Genomic DNA, 18,063 nt, shown 5'->3' on the forward strand with positions numbered 1-18,063 from the left:
ATCACCGCCGCCTCTCCAGCGGTGCCGCGGCGGGTAAGGGGAGCGGCGGTGGCTGGGCAGAGAGGAGGCAGAGCGCGGGGGGCGAGCCGGGGAGCACCGCGCTCTCCCTCCCAAACTTTGATGATGACCATGACTACGATGGCTGACGGGCTGGACGCGCAAGACTCCTCCAAATCCGCCTTCATGGAGTTCGGGCAGCAGCAGCAGCCGCCGCCGCAGCCGCCGCCGCCGCCCCACTCCCAGCAGAGCTCGCCGGCAATGGCCGGAGCCCACTACCCGCTGCACTGCCTGCACTCCGCCGCCGGCTCGCACCCGCATCACCAGCATCACCACCACAGCTCGCCCTACTCCGGCAGCGCCGGCTCCTACAACCACCGCTCGCTGGCCGCCTACCCCTACGTGAGCCACTCGCAGCACAGCCCTTACCTCCAGTCCTACCACAACAGCAGCGCGGCCAGCCAGACGCGGGCGGACGATGCAGGTGAGCCGGCACCGCTTCCCGAACCCGCCGCCAGATTCTCCCCCCGCTCCCTCCATCCCTGGGGCCTCTTCCCGGCCCCCCCTCCGGGCACCTGCACAACCACCCGCGCCGTGCCCCCCGCTCCCGCCGAGGCGGGCGCCGGCCCTGGGTGCGCGGGACGGCGGGGACAGAAGGCGGGGGGCTGCCTGTTTCCGCGGCCCCTCCGCGGGCCTACTGCTGCGGTACCGGCGGCGGGGCCCCGCGCTCCCTCCGCGCCAGCGGCGGCTGCCGGCGGTACCGCGGCGCTGCGCACCGGCGCCTTCCCCGCTCGCCCCGCGGCCGGCGGCAAGGGGCTGCGCTCGGCGCTCCTTTGTTACGGCGGGACCGGCTTTAGGCAAAATTCCTGCTAACACCTGAGGAGTGAAAGTTTCCAGGCGAACGGGTCGCATTCCGCTCGGGGGCCGTCTGATTTATGTATTTCTTTTTTTGCAGGAAGACGTACATATCCATCCAGAGGGGCAAGGGAGGGGGGCGGCGGTGGGGGGTGAGAAAGCATTGTTAAAAGTCTCGGACTGGTGATTCACTGACCACCAAACTGGCGACGCGAAGTCAATTAGCCGAGTAAAACCTGGACGGCCCTGGAACAAGGCATACCTTCGCAAAGCCAGCGCTGCACTTTAATTTTTTAAAAATATTTTTATTTTTTTTCTTCCTGGGAAGGAGAGCGTGCCCACTATGCCCGGACAGCTGTTTTTTCTCCCGGTAGCTCCCAAGCAGCAGCCTGTACCGGCGCGTGCCTGTAAGGAGACGCAGCCTGTGCCTGCACCGTGGGGTTGAACAGGCGTCGGGACAGGCTTTGGCGTTTTTAGGAGCCGTGGCAGCCAAAATACCCGCGCTTAATAGCTAAGGAGGGCGATATTTCAGCTGTGTTGTTTTGCTTGCAGATCAGCAAAAAACCACAGTGATTGAAAACGGTGAAATCAGATTTAATGGAAAAGGGAAAAAGATTCGGAAGCCTCGAACCATTTACTCTAGTCTACAACTCCAGGCTTTAAATCATCGCTTTCAGCAGACTCAGTACCTGGCACTTCCAGAGAGAGCTGAACTGGCAGCTTCATTAGGACTTACCCAGACACAGGTAATTACTGGGAATCCCAAATCGCTGAAATCCTGCTCGAGCAACAAAGGCCAAGCAAAGTATGATGCTCCCTAAACATTTTGGCCTCTGTCGGGAACGGTAGGAAAGGTAACGCACACGGTTCCCATCTCTCTGTGCTAGGACTCACCTAACGCGCGACAGAGATCGGGCTACCGCAGAAAGAGCTGAGAGCACCCTTCCCTCAGCCCTCTGCGAGCAAGGGCTGCCTTTTGATGCCACACATAACGTTTTAAAATTGCCTGTATTTTCGGATAATTCCAGCACCGAGATGCAATTGCCCAGCTGTGAAAAGGAGAACAAAACAAAGGCAAGGAATCACTGGGCCTGAGGTAGAGCTAGAAGCAAAGCTGCCTCGTAGCAACGTGTATAGGTAGAGGGGAAGCAGGAACGCGTTAGGAAATACCTGTTAAATCAATAGTTAATTCACCCTGGATGACTAACGCAAATGCAGTGGTTAGCCTTGGGCAAAATGTACGGAAGGTGATAATAGATCTGGAGATCAAAGACAGCCGTGTACAAAATTATGGCAGGTTAAGCCATAGTTAAGTGTGGTTGGAGTAGCTGTGCCATTCTGCTAATTTAAGCTTGAAAGACATATGAGGCATTACAGGCTTACCAGGCTGGGTTTGTGGAGAAGTGCATGGATAGATGGGATCAATTCGGGCAAAATGTTATCATGTGAATCTATGAGCTTAACAAATAACTTCAGGATTTTATCAATGTCATTGGTAACAGTCTCTTCCGGACAGCGATTTTAAAATACTCAGCAAACATTTATGATGGGAATGGGCCCGATGGTTTTGCAAATGGGATTTTAGTATCCTCAGCATGCACGCTCTGTCTCACTGTTGTCTCCCTTTTTCTCTCGCATACATAGATTTTCTTTTTAGGGGCCTGATCCTGATCTTGCAGCTAGAGGAGAAGCTCTGCTTATCCCCTAACATTATGATTGCAAAGTTTGAGAGGTCAAATACGCGTGGGGCATTTGTTTTCTTTGTTCGGTTGTTTCAAAAAATACATTCTGTATACATGTCTTACCTCTGTGTAATTTCTATAATAATTCTGATCTGTCAGTGGGCCGGATCCTTGCACATGGTATTGAGTGCAGGCTCCCTCTTCGGGAGTTCTGCTGGGTTAGGAGCAGGATGAGACCCAAAGCAATTCTGATATACTATTACTCGCAGAGAAAATAAAATTGTTCTTTCTTTAATAATACATTTTAATATAAAACCGCAATCCTGCTTCCATTACTGCCTCCTCCCTCGCCACATCAGCGTGGACTGCTTGATCTGATCGTGAGGATTTCAGAAGCGAGATTTCTTTGTAAGATGCCCTTTGTCTATTGGCTCTTGTCTCCTGGCACAAAATCATATGATTGCCCATGTTTGACAACAGTTTGCCCGAATGATCAAATGACCTCCAAAATTCTGAAAGAGGCGCTAAAACAGGAGACCTCAGAGCATGTGGTCTGTTTCAGCCATAACAATCTGGCCTGCCCAGAGAAAACAACGTCCCAGGTTAAAACCTGCATCTCTCTCGCTTTCCAGCTCTGCTCTGCCTCCCCTGTTCTCTCCAGATGCATCCAAAGCCCGAGAGCAGCCGTAGCTACCCCTCCTTTCCCTCTCCCTATCCCAAATTCCACACCCGACTGGCGTGTGCCCTCAAGACTTTCTCCAGATTAGACCCCCGGGGTCTTCCCTGCTGTGCCCTGGGCGCTGACGGCAGCCTAATATCTAATGCGTTTCGGTTTACAGGTGAAGATCTGGTTTCAGAACAAGCGCTCCAAATTCAAGAAGCTGCTGAAGCAGGGCAGTAACCCCCACGAAAGCGACCCTCTGCCCGGCTCCGCTGCCCTCTCCCCTCGCTCTCCAGCTCTGCCTCCAGTCTGGGACGTTTCAGCCTCTGCCAAGGGAGTCAATATGCCTCCAAACAGCTACATGCCTGGCTATTCTCACTGGTATTCTTCTCCACATCAAGACACAATGCAGAGACCACAAATGATGTGAATTGTCCAAGAGAAATAATCTCCCAAGAACGCCTCGTCTCGACATGGCAAGAAGTTCCCCTGCTTTGCCAAGCCGTGCCAGCTAACAGGCTCTGTGTGAACTTGTAGATGCGGCAAAGAGACAGAGTGGCTTTATTTTTTTTTTTTTTAAAGTAACCTCAGCGATTGATCTTGAACAGAAAGACACAATTTTCATTCTGGCGCACAGAAGACACTTCTCTTTAGGATATTTTCCTTTGGACTCCAAGGCACCAGCCTCTTTCTCTGTGGAGTATACGTCAAAACAAACTTTTTACAGACTTTGCCCACAAGAACCTGAATCTACCATGGCAGCCGTTTTTACTTGTTTAATGAGCTAAAGACATTACATGATGAAAGAGAGACTAGTCAAAGCTCCTTCATTTTTATTCACCAAATCCGGACTGGGGAAAGGATTAAAAGACAGAAGTGATTTAAAAAAAAATAAAAAAAAAAAGATTGGGGAAAAATGGAGAACTGGTTAAAAAAATGCAAATATACTGTAAGATTAGAACATTACCACGAAGCAAAATCTGCATGCTTTCTCAAAATGTAATGGGCTGCGGCTCAGAAGAAACCACCGTCTCTCACTCGAAGAGCCCCCTCATCCGCACAGACCCGCACCCGCACACAGCCGGACAGTCTCCCGGAGACGAGCAGTAAAGACAGAGCGAGGGATTCGCGGCCAGACCCGCCGCCGCGGGCTGGGGAAGGAAGGTTCGGCGCTGCCCGGCGGCAGCCTCAACCACTGAGCGAGAGGGACCTTTCCCCGAGCAACCTTTCTGTATATATTGTTGAATTTTAGTTGTACATATACTTTGTATGTTTTTGTCTTCTTTCATATATAGAGTAAAAGCCACAAAACGCCCGCCTGGCTCCTATTTCTCTTCACCTTAGCGGATCCCCACCTGCCCCGACTTGCCCCCCAGATCAGTCCGGGCAGAGGGATCCTTGTGCCCAGCTCGCCTGAGTGCACAGACACCCCTACCAAAGCATATATCTGAGAGCAAAGAAAGAAAAGATTAAGTGGGGTGGGATACATGATGGTTTAGTTGGTTTTAAGGCTACGACTTAAAGACAGGAGGTACCGAGTCCACAAAGATACACCTAGACGAAGTTCCTAATCACCCGGCCATTTCTGCTGCGATTTTACTGCTCCGCTCCTTATCTGAGCTGAGCTTCCTCGCCGAGGCAAAGCTCAGAGCCCTGTCTTTCTTCCCAAAGGTTGGAGACTCCAAATTATTAAGAAAGGAGGCGCCCTCCTTTGTTTTAAAGAGCAGACAATGCAAGCTGAGGAATGTTTTGCAAAGCCCTGAGAGGTGCCCAGGCACACAACACGCTGTCCAGCCAGCTTCAGCCGCACCGGCTTGTGGAAAGCACAGCAACTACTGACAATGAAAAGCCTTTTCCTCATCCAAGCTGGGTGCCCCATACTGCGAGAATTAATGGCTAGAGACCTGGGCATCCTTCAAATTATGAACCTTGAAACCACTGAGCCATTTATCAGAAGTCAATAGAGATCCTCAGAGTGCTCCATATAATGACAGCTACATACAGTCGTGCAAAAGGACAGTCACTATAATTAGACACAAAGCAAAGACTACTTACCAATATACCAGTTTTTTGGGGGGTGTTTTTTGGTTTGTTTTTGTTTTTTTTGAGCAACTTCCACGCTCAGTCAGTCTTCAGAGTGCTTTAAAACCGATCAGTCTTGTCATTTTCTACCATTCGTATTGTTACATTAGGAAAAATGTTTTCTTTTCTTTTTTTCCCCTTCCCACTGTGAAACTTTGGGTTCAGAGCTCCCCAGGATCAATTCTGAACAAAGCCTCCAGCTGCAGTGCCATCCAATTTGAAGCAGACATTGGGGACAATTTAAGGTTTTTATCCACAAGAAGGTTTTTTTCCATTCTCTTAAATGCAGCCATAATTAGAGTAATTTTTCATGTAGCCCGCTGATTACAGCGTTTTTACCGTCAAAGATAATTACCTGTAATTTTCTTCCACTTTTAATACTAAAAAGCCATCTTTATTTAGATTCAGGAACAGGAAAGGCGAAACAAAAGAGGAAAATTATTCTGTTATTCATACACAAATTGCAGAGACGTAGGGCCTAAAATTGAAAATTAACCAAAATTATAATGCTGAAAAGAATGGAAGAGGCTTCAGAAGTACAGCTGGTAGTGGGGCTCACTGAATTATTCAAATGGCACTGGAGAGAAAGCTACCATACATTTAAACCAACAGCATTGTGTGCATCTTTCAGAAAACCCCGCTTTACACCCCCCCATGCCGGCCCCTGTGCGGGCTCCCCCTCGCCTCGCAGAAGGGCGGCGGATGCCCTGGCGAGTGAGTCCCGCAGCCCGGGGAGCCCGGCCCAGCTGAGCCCGGCCCAGCTGAGCCCGGCCCGGCGGGTCCCGGCCCCCACGGCCCCCGCAGGAGCATTAACCCTTTCGCTGCGTGCGCGCAGCGGGGACAGCAGCGCGCATCCCGCCCCCGCGCTGGCGGCCCGGGGGAACCGGGGGTTCCCTGCCTCTCGTGGGCTTGCGGGGAGCTCATCCTCCCCCGCACGCCCCGCGTGGGTGCCGCTGCGGAAAACCTCTGGATGTGTCATGCCCTCCACCCCCGCGAGTGATTCCTCAAACAGGCTCAGAAAAAGCCCAGCCAACAAGCAAGCAAGAGAACGAATAAACGATAACAACAATAATAAAAGCCCCATTAGCTTAGTAGAGTGGGAGAAGGTGGGGAAGGTAGGCCTTGCCGGGAGCGGGGTGGGAGCGAATGGCAGCAGCGGCTCCCACTCGCGCGGCAGCCGCCCCGGGAGACTCTCGTGAAACAGCGTCATCTATGGATGGAGCAGCGGCAGCTCCCCACGCCAGAGCCAAACCTGCCGCCGGGCTGCCAGCGCCGGCTCCGCACCGCCCGCCGCCGCCGGGCTGCACCGCCCCGGGGCCGCGGAGAGCTGCGGAAAGGCGCGCTGCCTCCGCCCCGCTGCGGCCACGGGCGGACCGGGCTGGCCCGGGGCTCGCAGGGGTTCTCCGCCGGCCGCCGAGTCCCGCGCCGCCCCTCCGGCAGCCCGTCGGGTCTCCGGCCGCATCCCCGCCCCGCCGCCCCCGGCAGCACCGGGGAAAAGGGGGCGCTTCTCTGTCGGGGTCCGGCCCTGGGAGGTAAAACCACCTGCGCGACAATGACCGCGAATGTGGGGGAGCAAAGACGGAGCGTACCTCGACGGGCAAGGCGCAGAGCAATCACAAACCGACCCCAAACCCAAGCGAGCCCCAAAACTTACCCCTCTGAAAATCTGCTAAGCAAGGATCGGGGTCTAGAAATCTGTACTGAACAGAAGCAGTGGAGAATATTTTTCTGAGTCTCAGGGCAGAAGCTCTTTCTCTATATTCTTGGTTGAGTGAGCACATCCAGGTGTGAAATTGTTTGCACACCCCAGCACCTCTTATATTGCCAGCAAAATTAGCTGTTATTACTGTCACTGTTTAGTGATGGTTAGCTTGATAAAAAAAACCTGCTGTAATCAAGACCTGGCGCATCTTTGCAAATTACAGATAATTGTAAACGTCCAGATTATGATAATAGCATCCTAATCCAGCCTGCAATATAATTATTACAGAGTGTTACATCTGAAACTGTCCAGTAGGGCTAATTCAGCCATTATTTAGACCCTATTTTTGCACTGCAAATGGGTTGCTGAGTTGAAAATGTACGATTGTAATTTCACGGGGCACTCAATGAGTAATGGTATAGGGAGGGAAAAATACAAAAGTGAAATGTGAACAGTAGCGATCAAATCAAACTCTGAAGGACAAAAGACTGTTTGATTCATAGGGAATGAGAAGAGCGGGAATTAAGAAAATAGCAAATCAGTGGTCTGCAGCGTTACGTGTCCAAATCTCAACGACTGCGAGCCTGATGTGCAGTCAGGGACTGCTGGTTCGGCTCCCGCTTTGCATCCGTCCGCCTCTCGGCTCGGCTCTTCCCGGCAGCCTCTCCCTGGCACCCGAGGCATCCCCGAGCTCCCCACCCATCCCCAAAAGAGGGCTCGCCATTGTCTTGTGCCTCCTCTCAGGTGACTGAACGTCACTTTCGGGCAAGAAGCCTCGGGAGGTTCGGAAGCGGGCGGAGGAGAGCGCGGGTGCGGGACGCCAGCGCCGGGCACTCTCCGCGCGGGCTGTGGAGCCGGCGCCTCTTGCGCTCCCGCGCACCCGCTGGACCGGTCCTCAGGGGTCCTTAGGGAAATTATCGCAGAACCGACTCGATTGTAATTAATTAATCAAAAGAGCCTGGCTGACAGGACTACCTGCAGCTAGCGAGGTTAACTCACTGGGCTAGTTGGCTTTCGACTCCTGATTAACTTTTATTAACCCTGGACACGAAATACACAAACCCGCTTCATTTTTTAATGACCTAAATCATCAAAGCGCGGTTGCCGCCCGACCGGTTAGTCCCCGGTTAGTCTCCGCAGGGTCCAGATGAGAAGATGCAGCGCCCGGGGCCGGCCCCATGGGCAGGAGGGCTGCCGCCCCGGCCCTTGCTGGCCTCTCCCGACCGCAGCCGCTCCCGGCAGCCCGAAGCCTGAGCCCTTTTCCCCGTGCGAATTAGTAAAAGCCAGGAGAATGAAAGAAAGCTCAGTGGACAGCGCGAGGCGAAAGCCCTACAAAACGTGCTATACGGTGCGTATCGAGGAGATCGTAAAGCTCTCCTGGAATGGGAGGGCCAGCTCCGCAGCCGGGCAGATGATGCCGCTGCAGAGCACGAAGCCGGGTCAGGATCCGGCCCGGGGGAGGCTGGCTGAGCCATCCTGCAAAACTCAGGCTGAGGAGTGCCGAGGGGCAGGCGTGAGGGAGAGGAGTGAGAAGCCACCCCCAAACTCGTCTTCGCCAAATGCTCAATCCATCGCAGGTTCTGGCCGGGGCCGGCACTCTGGGCCCTCACTTGAAGGTGAATAAGAAGGTGAGGAAACCGTGAGTTTTACTCGTGGCCTTGAAGGTCGTGTCAGTGGAAGTTGCTCTCACAGACAGCCGGGGAGTGGGTGCGTGGCTGGATTGATCAGGTCTGTATTCTAGGCAGATAAACTATTGTTTATCCTCCCTGAATCGCATATAAATAGACACGCCACTGAACAAAGAGTACTATTAAACTGATGTGACACAGATTCTCCCTAAAAGAAGAGAGAGAAGTAGAGGCTTAATGTAAACTTCGCGTTTCCTATTTTCACGGCTCTTATCTGACCTATAAAACAGGTTATTGAGTTACTGCAAGCAATCACTTAAATGACTGAAAGCAAGAAGAAGGGGTTCCCACACTCCCCCTCTCCCCGATTTTCCTGAAGCAATAGATCTCCTTTCCGTAATCCACAACCGAAACACCTAAAGTCTGTCAGTCGCAAAACTGCGTGGCAGAAATCTTTAATTGATACCACATGTGGGATGCACTCTGGGGACACAGCGCTGCCGGCGGTGGAGCGGGCAGAGCGCGGAGTCCCGCGCAGGCAGCGCGGCCGCGGGGAAGCGAATGCACGAGGGAGACCGAGGGGAGTAAGAGGGCGACAGGAACGCCTGGCAAGCGGGCTGCCCTGCCGCGGTGACAGGTTGGAGGGGATGTTTTTTCTTTCCCCGGGAAGGAGCGGGAGGAAAGCCGAGGCGCTTGGCGAGGAGGCAGCACTTCCCGGCTGCAGGCTCTGGCCGCGGGCGGTGCGGGCAGATGCCCGGGCAGGGACGGGGGGCTCGGGCGGAAGCGAAGATGCTCCTCCCGCCACCGTAGGTGGGGGCGGCGGGCTCTGTGTGTGTCTGGATGTGGGTGATGGAGGTGTGCGTCCCAGCTGGGGGCCAGCGCAGCCGGGGGTGGATGTGCTGTGGGTGTGAGAGCCCCGGGGGTGCGGGCAGTGTCCGGAGCGCTCGATCTGGAGAAGCGGGGGTGCAGGCTGCTCTGTGCCTGTGTATCTGTGTGTCTGCGCGCCTCTGTGTGTGTGTGCGTGTGTGTGTGTCAGGCCCTGTGGCTGAGCCCTGGAGCCGCTCGGCACCCACAGGAATGTGGCTCCTCTCGGCTCCCCGAACTGCCCCGGCTCCACATGGAAGTGGCCGCCAGGAAAACAGAAGGGAGGGGAAGAGGGGGAGGGGCGGGGAAAGCCCCGAGCCAGCAATCCGCCGAGCCCAAACCCAGCATCAGACAAAGGACAGTTCATGCCATCCTTTTCCCGGGAAAGCAAGGGAGGAGGCCTGGCCAAGCTAGGCTCCCTCTGGCCGCCGCCGGAGCCCAGGGGGTGCACCCAGGCGGGAAGAGGCGCCGCGGTATGCCTGCCTTGCCTGTGTGTGCCTGCCTGCCTGTGTGTGTGGGGACAGAGGGCACAGGAGCATCCCCCTCGGCCTGGGGCTCTCCCGGAGGGCCGGACGGCCGCAGACGCTGAGTGTTCATCGAGGCTGGGGCTAAGCCACGGGGAGCCCCGGCGAGGGCATTTATTGTCCTCTCTAGGGGAGGGATGCCAGGCTTTTCTCGACCTGCCCAACACCAAGCCGCCCTGGAAGGAGGAGAAATTAAGCAGAAAGAGGGACCGGCATGGAAACCCAGCCGAGCTGACTCGGCTGGCTTGGAGAGGCGAGCGATGCCTAGTCCAGCGGCCGCAGTGTGAATTCCCATCTCTGCCCGGCATGTTGCTTGCCGGCATTCCGCCTTCCCGGAGCTGTTGCTGCGCTGTCCGCCCGGGCCGTCCCGGTCTCGGCAGGTTACCGTAACCCAACAGCCCCGCAGCAGCTCCTCAAAAAAAGGGGTGGGTGGACCCACTTGACTCCCACATCTTTGTGTCCAAACCTTTCTGCAAAGGGAAGTGACCTTCCGGGAGGGGAGAATCTCTTACTGCAGGTTGAATGCTTGTCTAAAGGGAAATGAGGCAAAGAGCAGAAGAAAATTAAAGGGTCGAGTTTTTAATTTTTTTTTTTTTTTGCACAGGGTGCAAGTTAGCAGAAGAGATGAAGCCGAGCTTTTCGTCAGCCCCAGAGTCACGGAAAGTCCCTGAAACCTTGCGAGTTAATTGAGCAGGGGACGGTCCCCAGAACGGCGAAGAGATGGGGAGCGGCGGGGCAGCGCGGCCGCTCTCCGGCAGCGGGCAGGGGTGGGCAGCCGGCGGCGGCCCCCGCCGCTCTGCCTCCGGCACCCCCGCACCCTCCCCGGCGTGCAGGGAGCACAACCGAACAAACTGGTCTATTGTACTGCAAGACATTTACCAACCCCCAAACCTGTTACAAAACAGCAAACCCGGGCTTCTTTCTTTGGGGAGAAAACTGCGCACTCCACACTCACTCACGCACACGCATAAAACATGGCAGGCGGGAGAGGAAGGAGAGAAAAGGAGGGGGAGGGCAGCGGGGAGGAAGACTGGAGATAGGTAAGTGCGCCCCAGGGCAGGAGCGTGCCTTTTCAGGCCTCGCCTCCCCCCTTCCAGCACTCTCCCCGCCGCCTCGGCTGCCGGAGGGGCATCTTTCATCTCGGGGATTCTTCCAGCGACGCCTTTGGCACATTCACTGCTGTCGCCGAACCCCTCACGGCCGTGAATTACCACTGCCCCCTAGGATGGGGGTCCCCGTGGGAAGGTGCGCCGCCGGGGGGCCCCGAGGACCAGGACTTCTACTGGAAGAGAGCCCACACTCCATGCGAGTGTCCGCGCCAGTGGGCAGCGCTCCGGCCATCTCGCCCAAGCCGTGCCTCCAGCACTGGGCAGCGCTAGTGACTGACGCAAGGTTTTTCTCCCTAAATCGTGTAGAAATAAAACAAAAACAATAAAAGTACCTCTGAAACGTTCCTCCTTCAGTCGAAGCTGCCGCAGGCTTTTAGCAGGAGCGAGGGGAGTGGGGCCCTCATTTTATTCTTTTCTCATATTTAGTGGCTCCCTTTGACGGAAACGTAATTTGTATAATTAGCCGAGCGCACACGGGCGACTGATGGGCTGTGGAGTGTGCAGCTCTCGACGCTAATTGCTCTCAGGAATGGATTCAGGGCGGCTTAAGGCGAGAGATTCGCTTTCTGGCATCAGGATGGGCAGCTTTCCCTTCAGCTTAAAGCACTATGCAATAAGATGTACGTGGTCTTGCCAGAGCCCCTTTCCCGGCGGGGAGAGAGCACCGCCGCCCCTCGGCTAGCCCGTGGGTACCTGCAAGGACCAGGTCCTGCCAGCCCGCCCGGACTGCGGTGGCACTGCACGGCACTGGAACAGAATGTGAACTCCCAGCTCCCATCCTCTTTCCTCACTTTCTTTCTGCAAGCAAATTAGTATTGTATTTTTTTTCCCTCTTATTAATAGAAGAAGGGGTAATTTGGAAACGTTTATCTTGGTCGAAATAATTTTATTTTATTCAGAATATACAGTTTAATTCCTCTATCTACAATTATTTACAGGGTTAAAATAACATTGAAAAAAGTCTCTGGAAAAGTTGAGGTCATAGATTTCAAGGCACCAATGATAGTGTCCACAGCTGAGCCAAAAAATGTCCGTATTGTATAAAAAAGGGTTTCCTTTGAAATGCAATAAGTTACATGCACAAGCTTTACACATTTTAATCTTTTTGATTGTTTCTTTTCCCTTTAAAAAATTCCCCATATGCATTCCTTTCGTTATTATTCCTTAACAGTAAAACACAGGAGTCCAGGGAACAACAAAAAAAATAATAAAATAGTAGGGTCAGGCTCTAATAAATCGTCCCAGAGGCCAGCGCTAACGGGTGCTGTAGGGAGCCGTGGGGTTGGAGGTGGGAGTTGATGGAGTTGGCAGCCGGGTACCAGGAAGTGGAGCTCTCCAGGTAGCTGGATGCAGGGGACGGGTTGGAGTTTGGAGGGTGAGCGTGTGCGTGGGTATGGTGGCTGAGGGAGCGGGACGAGCCCTGAGATTCCCAAACCGCAGGTGATTGTGGAGAGTTGCAGGCCATAGGGTCGCTGGAGCTGGGGCTGTGCTCCGGAGGCATCTCCCCGTTTTTCATTATCTTCTTGATCTTGGATCTTTTATTCTGAAACCAGATTTTCACCTGGGAGCGGGGCGGGAGGAGAGGAGAAGGGAGGAAAGAGGGAGTGGGGAGGGAAAGCGATACCATTAATGCCCGCCTGTCGAGCTGGTGCTTCGCGGCTGCGGGGCCCCGCCGCCCTCCCGCCCCTCCGCGGGGACCGATCCAGCCCTTCCCGCCGCGCCGGGTGAGCCCGGGTCTAGGACCCGCCGGACCGGGCCGGGCCGAGCCGAGCTGCTCGCGGTACCTGTGTTTGCGTGAGTCCCAGGGAGGCTGCGAGCTCGGCCCGCTCGGGCAGGGCGAGGTACTGGGTCTTCTGAAACCTCCTCTGCAACGCTGCCAGCTGAAAGCTGGAATAAATAGTCCGGGGTTTGCGCACTTTCTTTGGTTTGCCGTTCACCATTCGCACCTCGGGTTCCGCCACCTCCTTCTCTGCACGGGCGCAAGAGCGGGAGAGAGACGCAGACGTTAAATTAGGGACAGGCTCCGCTCCGCGCCGCGCAGCCTGCGCCGCCGGGGCGGCATCTCGCCCGCGGGCCGGGCCGGGCCGGGCAGCGGCGCCGGCCCGACGGGCCCCTGCGGCTCCCCCCGGGGCTCCCGCAGCCGGGCGGCGGCCCCGCGCAGCCTCCGCCGGCTCCCCGCGGTGACACGGGGGGGAACCCGCTCCCTCCACACCAGCCTCGGCCACCCCCGGCCCTCCTTCTCCTCCTCCCACGCCCGCCCCGGGCATCCTGCCGGGCGCGCAGCGCTGCGCGGGCGGGAGCGCAGGGCATGCGCGGCCACCGCGGGCGTCGGGAGGATGGTTGGGGCCCTGCTGGGAAGAGCTCTGTCCGGAGCGGAGTCGGACCCAAGGCATCGACCACTTCCTCTGCACTCCCGCGCCATCCCCCTGCCGCCGCCGGCATGTCCCCAAGCGCCGCCGCGACCGCACTCGTCCCAGCCAAGCCCCAGCCGCTTGGCTTTACCACGGGATTGTTTTTTTTTTCCCTCTCTGACCCTGTTTTTTCCCCTTTTCTTTATTTTTCTTTCCTTTTAAAAAAAAATTTTCTTTTTCCCTACAGCAAGTTACAAAGAAGTAAAGCACTAAAACCGCGACGCTTTCTGGTAAAAAACTCTCCCGGCTTCGCAGCCCCGCCACGGCTGGTCTCCCCCTCCCAGTCTCCTCCCCCGCCCCTCCAGCACAGGGGGAAGGAAACTTTCTTCAACACCGCGAACCTGAGTTTGAGACACGCAACAAGGCTCGGCTATTTTCTCCCTCTTCCTGCGGGGGGAAGGAGGAGGGAGGTAGCCGTGGGGGCCCGGGGCAGCTGACAGAAGCGCTGAAGCACTAGTCCTACGATTTGTAGTTTAGATCATGCGGGCTGGCCACAAGAAGTAGAAGAGTAAACCAGTTCTCCACTTTTTTTTTTCCTTCCCTATTTTCTTTTTCTTTCTTTCTTTCTTTTTCAATTTTGAAAGTTATTTATTTATTTAATATTTGTTTCCCTTCTGGTTCAGAGAAAGCCGCATCCCCGTGGTCCGTGGGTCAGGACCAGTCCCCAGCTCCCCCAGTCCCCCCAAAGCCGCGGGAGCCCCCGGCCCTCACCTGGCTGGCTGGCGGAGCTCTGGACGCGGTTGTAAGCCCCGCTGTACTGGTGGTAGGGGCTGGCGTAGCTGTAGTCTGCATAGGCTTTGGCAGGATAGTTCCCGGCAGATCCGTTCATGCCGTGGTACTGATACTGGTAGGGGTTGAGCGCTTTGCCGTAGGAAGCCGAGGTAGGCGAGCAGTAGCCGTGCGGGGCTCCCCCCGCCGGGCTGTAGTAGTCGGAATCCGTAGCGGAGGACTCGGGTAAAGTGGGAGATTCCTGGGACGGGTGGTGCATGGCTGCAGCCGTCTGGAAAGGAGCTTGGAAGTCGCCGGATCTGATGTTGGGGACCCTTCTGTCAAATACTCCTGTCATAGCTCGGAGCCGGCGGCGGGCTGGGGCTGGCGGCGGGGCTGCTCGGGTCTAAGCAGACATGTCTGGGGGAGGAGGCTGCGGCGCGGTGTCTGTCTCCGGCAGACTGCTGGCTGGGGCGCAGCATAGGCTTGGTTAAATCCTTAATTGCGCTCTTACGCACAGCAGGGTGGATCGGGTTCCATTGGCCAGAGCAATCGGGAGCAGCGACACCCTAACTCGTCCAACTAGTTTAGCACAACAAAGCTTCGGCTGAAAAAAAAAAAAAAAAAAGAAAAAAAAAGAGGGGAAAAAGAGAGGAAAAAAAAGTCCCATTCAACCTCTTTTTAAAGTGAATACCAACAGCAATCTCCGAGTCGGAGCGTCGCGATTGGGAGGTTTCCGGCTCCCCCCACCCCTGCAGCCGGCGAGGGGGCTCGGCCAGCGCGGTGCCCCCGCACCTCCACCCGCAGCGCCCTGGGGGAGGGCTGCAGCCACGGCGCTCGGGTTTGCCGTCCGGTCCCCCTTGGCTACGCTGATGGCTTGGGAACACCACCCTGGGCGCTCCTGGTTCCCGAGTCGATTTCTGATCTGCTGACAATACCCATTAACGTCTGACCGTGCTGTTTCCCTCGGACCGTCCTCCTTCCCCGGGGAAACGTCCAGGACCTCCGCGCTAAATACAGCAAACCCTATTACCCCACAGTACCTCGAATTTTAGTTACATCATTTCCTGCATTTCCAAGACCCTAGCACGGCCCGCAGCCAGCAGGAGACTCCCGGCATAATACCCTGCCGCGGGGGTGTGGGGAGCTGCTAGTGGCCGTACGGGGCCCACCCCGCGGAGTTGGCGAAAGGCGACCTGCCCGTGGCACGATGCCCGTGGCTAGAGAGCCCTCGACTCTCTCGCCAGCCCTGGTGCCCCTCCAGGTGCGCTTCTGCCCGCTCGGCCCCAAGAGCGTGCGCTCCTCATCCCCTCGGCGCGATGCTCACCGTCCGGTCCGCCTCCGGCCCAGGGTCAGAAGCCCCTCACGAAGGGAGCTCAGATCACCCTCACGCGTGGGCAGGACCACTGCAAGGCCGTCCTGGGGCTTCTCCACCTGGAGGCTGCCTCAAGAGCCCGCTTTACGTGTGACAGCCCCATGGAGGAGCCTGGCGCTGTGCGGGGGTATCCTCCCCGCAGCACTCCGGCCAGCAGCACCCTCCTTCCTTCACCTGCACCCGTTTTCTCTCGCCCATCCACACACCTGGGTCCCGGGCAACGCGCTCTGTGTCTGGGCCGGGGCGAGCCACGGGCTGGTGATGCCCGTCCCTGCTGATTTTACAGCACTGTTGCAAAAAAAAAAAAAAAAAAGGATCAAATTTTACTAGACACTAAGGAAAACAAATAAAAGGCTGTTTTCAGTGACCTGGAGTTGTAGATTTTTCTGAAGTTGTTTACTCTCCAGATTTAGCCTGTTTGCTCACCGAAGATCTCCCAGCCAGCTGAGTAACACTTGTAACACAACCGTGCATGTTGTACTTGAACTTATTGTTTGCTTTGGAAATGTCCACAGCTCATATAAAATCACATTAAACAAATCCCTAAGCATTTCATTACATGAATCACTTGCTTAAATCCATTGGAAATATCTATCCCCCCTCTATTTTATTTTTTTATTTTAAATTTTTTTTTTTTTTGCAAAGAGAGGAACCGGAGAGGGCTCTATGTTTACGACTGAGGAAGGGGAGAGTAAGTTTATTAAAGCTCCCGGTTTACATCCAGTTGGAAGGGACGGTAGGGGTTTTAAGCAGACGAAGAGAGGGAGAGGGGGAGGAAAGCCCATTTGTGTCATAAATTCCAGGGCACTGCACTTCAACACGTCCGGGCAGGAAGGTGCCGTTTTAGGGGAGAGAACGGGAGAGGAGCTGGGCGCCGGTCTCGCACCCAGCCCCGGCAGCTCTGGAGCCGCAGCGGGTCCCAGCCAAGGCGTCCCGAACAGGCTGCTTGTACAGCTCACCGGGGAAATCTGGATCTCTGCAGCAGGGAAAGTTTCCTCTTGTTTTATTCAGTAGCAGAGGGGACAAAAAAAAAAAAAAAAAGAAAAAAAAAAAGAAAAAAGAAAAAAGCTTCGATATTAAGAAGAAAAAAACAGGCAGAAGCCCAACAGATCCAACCGCAAACCTCCCAAGCTGATTTTTTTTCTGAAGACATCCGCCACCATTGCAGTCCGTGAGAGGATTACCGGGCTGGGGGCACACAAATCCGCCTGTTTGCGGGTTTCCTGCCCCCGGTCCTTCCCAGCCCGAACCCGATTTTCTTGCCTTTCTGCTGTTTTCCCCCAGCGGTTTTTATTTAACACATCCGGTGGGAGCGGGCGGTTCGGAGGGAGCCGGAGTCTGTTTTCCATTTCACAATATGGTCATTGTTTACCGGCACATGCCCGCCGCGTCGCCTGAGCGGCTGCCCGGGGCCCCGCGGCCGGTGCGGGCCCGAGCCCCGCTGTCCCTCGGGGCGGTGGGCGCCGTGTCCGCGCGTCCCGGCGGCCGCGCCGTGCCCGTGCCAAGAGCGCCCCGCCGTGGCCGCGGGGCCGCAGCGCAGCCGCGCTACCTGCGCGCCTCCGCCCCTCCCGCCCCGCCGCCGCCGCCGCCCCCGCCGGGGCCAGACTGAGCGGCGGCGGCGGGCGCGGAGCCGGGCGGCCCCGCCAGCGCTGTCCCCTCAGGGCACGGGGACCGGGGCGCGGGAGCCGCCGGGCCGGCGGCCGCGGCAGGACAACGCGGCGATTGTTCCTCCCGCGCCTGGGAGCTGCCGCGGGGGCGGCGCTGGGGCCCCGACCGAGCCCCGCGGCGGGCCGGGCGCTGTGTCCTGCCGGCCGCCCCGCCCTGCCCCGCTCCTGCTCGGGAGCATCCCCACCGGCCGAACCCTCCGCCCGGGTGCGCACAGGGCTCTCCGTCCCCTCTCGCTCTGCAGCGCTTTGTTTCCAGCCAACGAGAGAAATATTTCGGATGAGCCTCTCAGACTTTTGGATAAAATCTTGCAATTGTTCGCAGAAAATCTTTCGCTTTCTGGATAAAATATTCTCTCTTGGGCACCGAGTTTTTGCTGGGAAACTTTATTTGCATGGAAATTGCTGGCAAAGAATGAAAGGAAATTTTTTCCCTTCCTTAAAAAAAAAAAAGCCCCAAACAGCCCTCCGCAGTGGAAACACGGATTAACTCTTGTTTTACAGCATCAGAAAATGGTGATTGCCATTCAACAACTTCAACAACAGGACTTTCCTCATGCTAGGCTTAGGACTTGTTTACCTAGGAGAGTGTTTTCAGAATGAAGAGGCAAAGGGACTGAAACTCCCTGTATTCTCACCAAAGGCCAACATAAATTTCTGCTGCAAAGTAAAATCTCTTGTAATTTTCAGTATGGGCAAGAACTGTCAGAGATCTAGTGGAGAGGGCTAATGAACTGCCCAGAAGGATGCCCACAAGACAGCAAGAAAGGCAGAAATGCAGGAAAAGATTTTGGAAAGCGG

At 55.8% G+C, this 18,063-nt stretch overlaps 2 protein-coding genes and 1 long non-coding RNA gene across 4 annotated transcripts in view; 2 read left to right on the top strand and 1 right to left on the bottom strand.

Moving 5' to 3' along the window:
• DLX6 (distal-less homeobox 6) overlaps nucleotides 1–4,510 on the top strand; it is a 4,698-nt gene extending 188 nt beyond the window's left edge. The window contains exons 1-3 of the mRNA XM_033062913.2: nucleotides 1–481; nucleotides 1,405–1,598; nucleotides 3,374–4,510. The exon at nucleotides 1–481 is cut by the window's left edge and continues 188 nt beyond it. Of these exons, the coding sequence (XP_032918804.1) occupies nucleotides 121–481; nucleotides 1,405–1,598; nucleotides 3,374–3,625 (807 nt within the window). The 5' untranslated portion in view covers nucleotides 1–120 and the 3' untranslated portion in view covers nucleotides 3,626–4,510. The remainder of the gene's footprint in view (nucleotides 482–1,404; nucleotides 1,599–3,373) is intronic.
• A 3,842-nt stretch (nucleotides 4,511–8,352) lies between these two features.
• Nucleotides 8,353–11,435, top strand: LOC117002612. 2 transcript variants are annotated; one of them, XR_004419321.1, is made up of 2 exons: nucleotides 8,353–8,607; nucleotides 10,600–11,435. It is a non-coding gene; the product is annotated as an uncharacterized LOC117002612 (long non-coding RNA). The 2 variants fall into 2 exon arrangements; XR_004419319.1 differs by lacking the exon at nucleotides 8,353–8,607 and adding an exon at nucleotides 9,099–9,244.
• Nucleotides 11,436–11,973: 538 nt separating this feature from the next.
• On the bottom strand, nucleotides 11,974–14,709 carry DLX5 (distal-less homeobox 5). The gene is made up of 3 exons (XM_033066113.2): nucleotides 14,227–14,709; nucleotides 12,889–13,073; nucleotides 11,974–12,665 (listed from the first exon to the last, which is right to left on the bottom strand). The coding sequence occupies exons 1-3, from the start codon at nucleotides 14,579–14,581 to the stop codon at nucleotides 12,333–12,335; spliced, it is 873 nt and encodes a 290-aa protein (XP_032922004.1). The 5' UTR covers nucleotides 14,582–14,709; the 3' UTR covers nucleotides 11,974–12,332.
• Nucleotides 14,710–18,063: the final 3,354 nt, after the last annotated feature.

This window comes from Catharus ustulatus, chromosome 1 (genome assembly GCF_009819885.2).
Source record: "Catharus ustulatus isolate bCatUst1 chromosome 1, bCatUst1.pri.v2, whole genome shotgun sequence".
Lineage (NCBI taxonomy): Eukaryota > Metazoa > Chordata > Aves > Passeriformes > Turdidae > Catharus > Catharus ustulatus.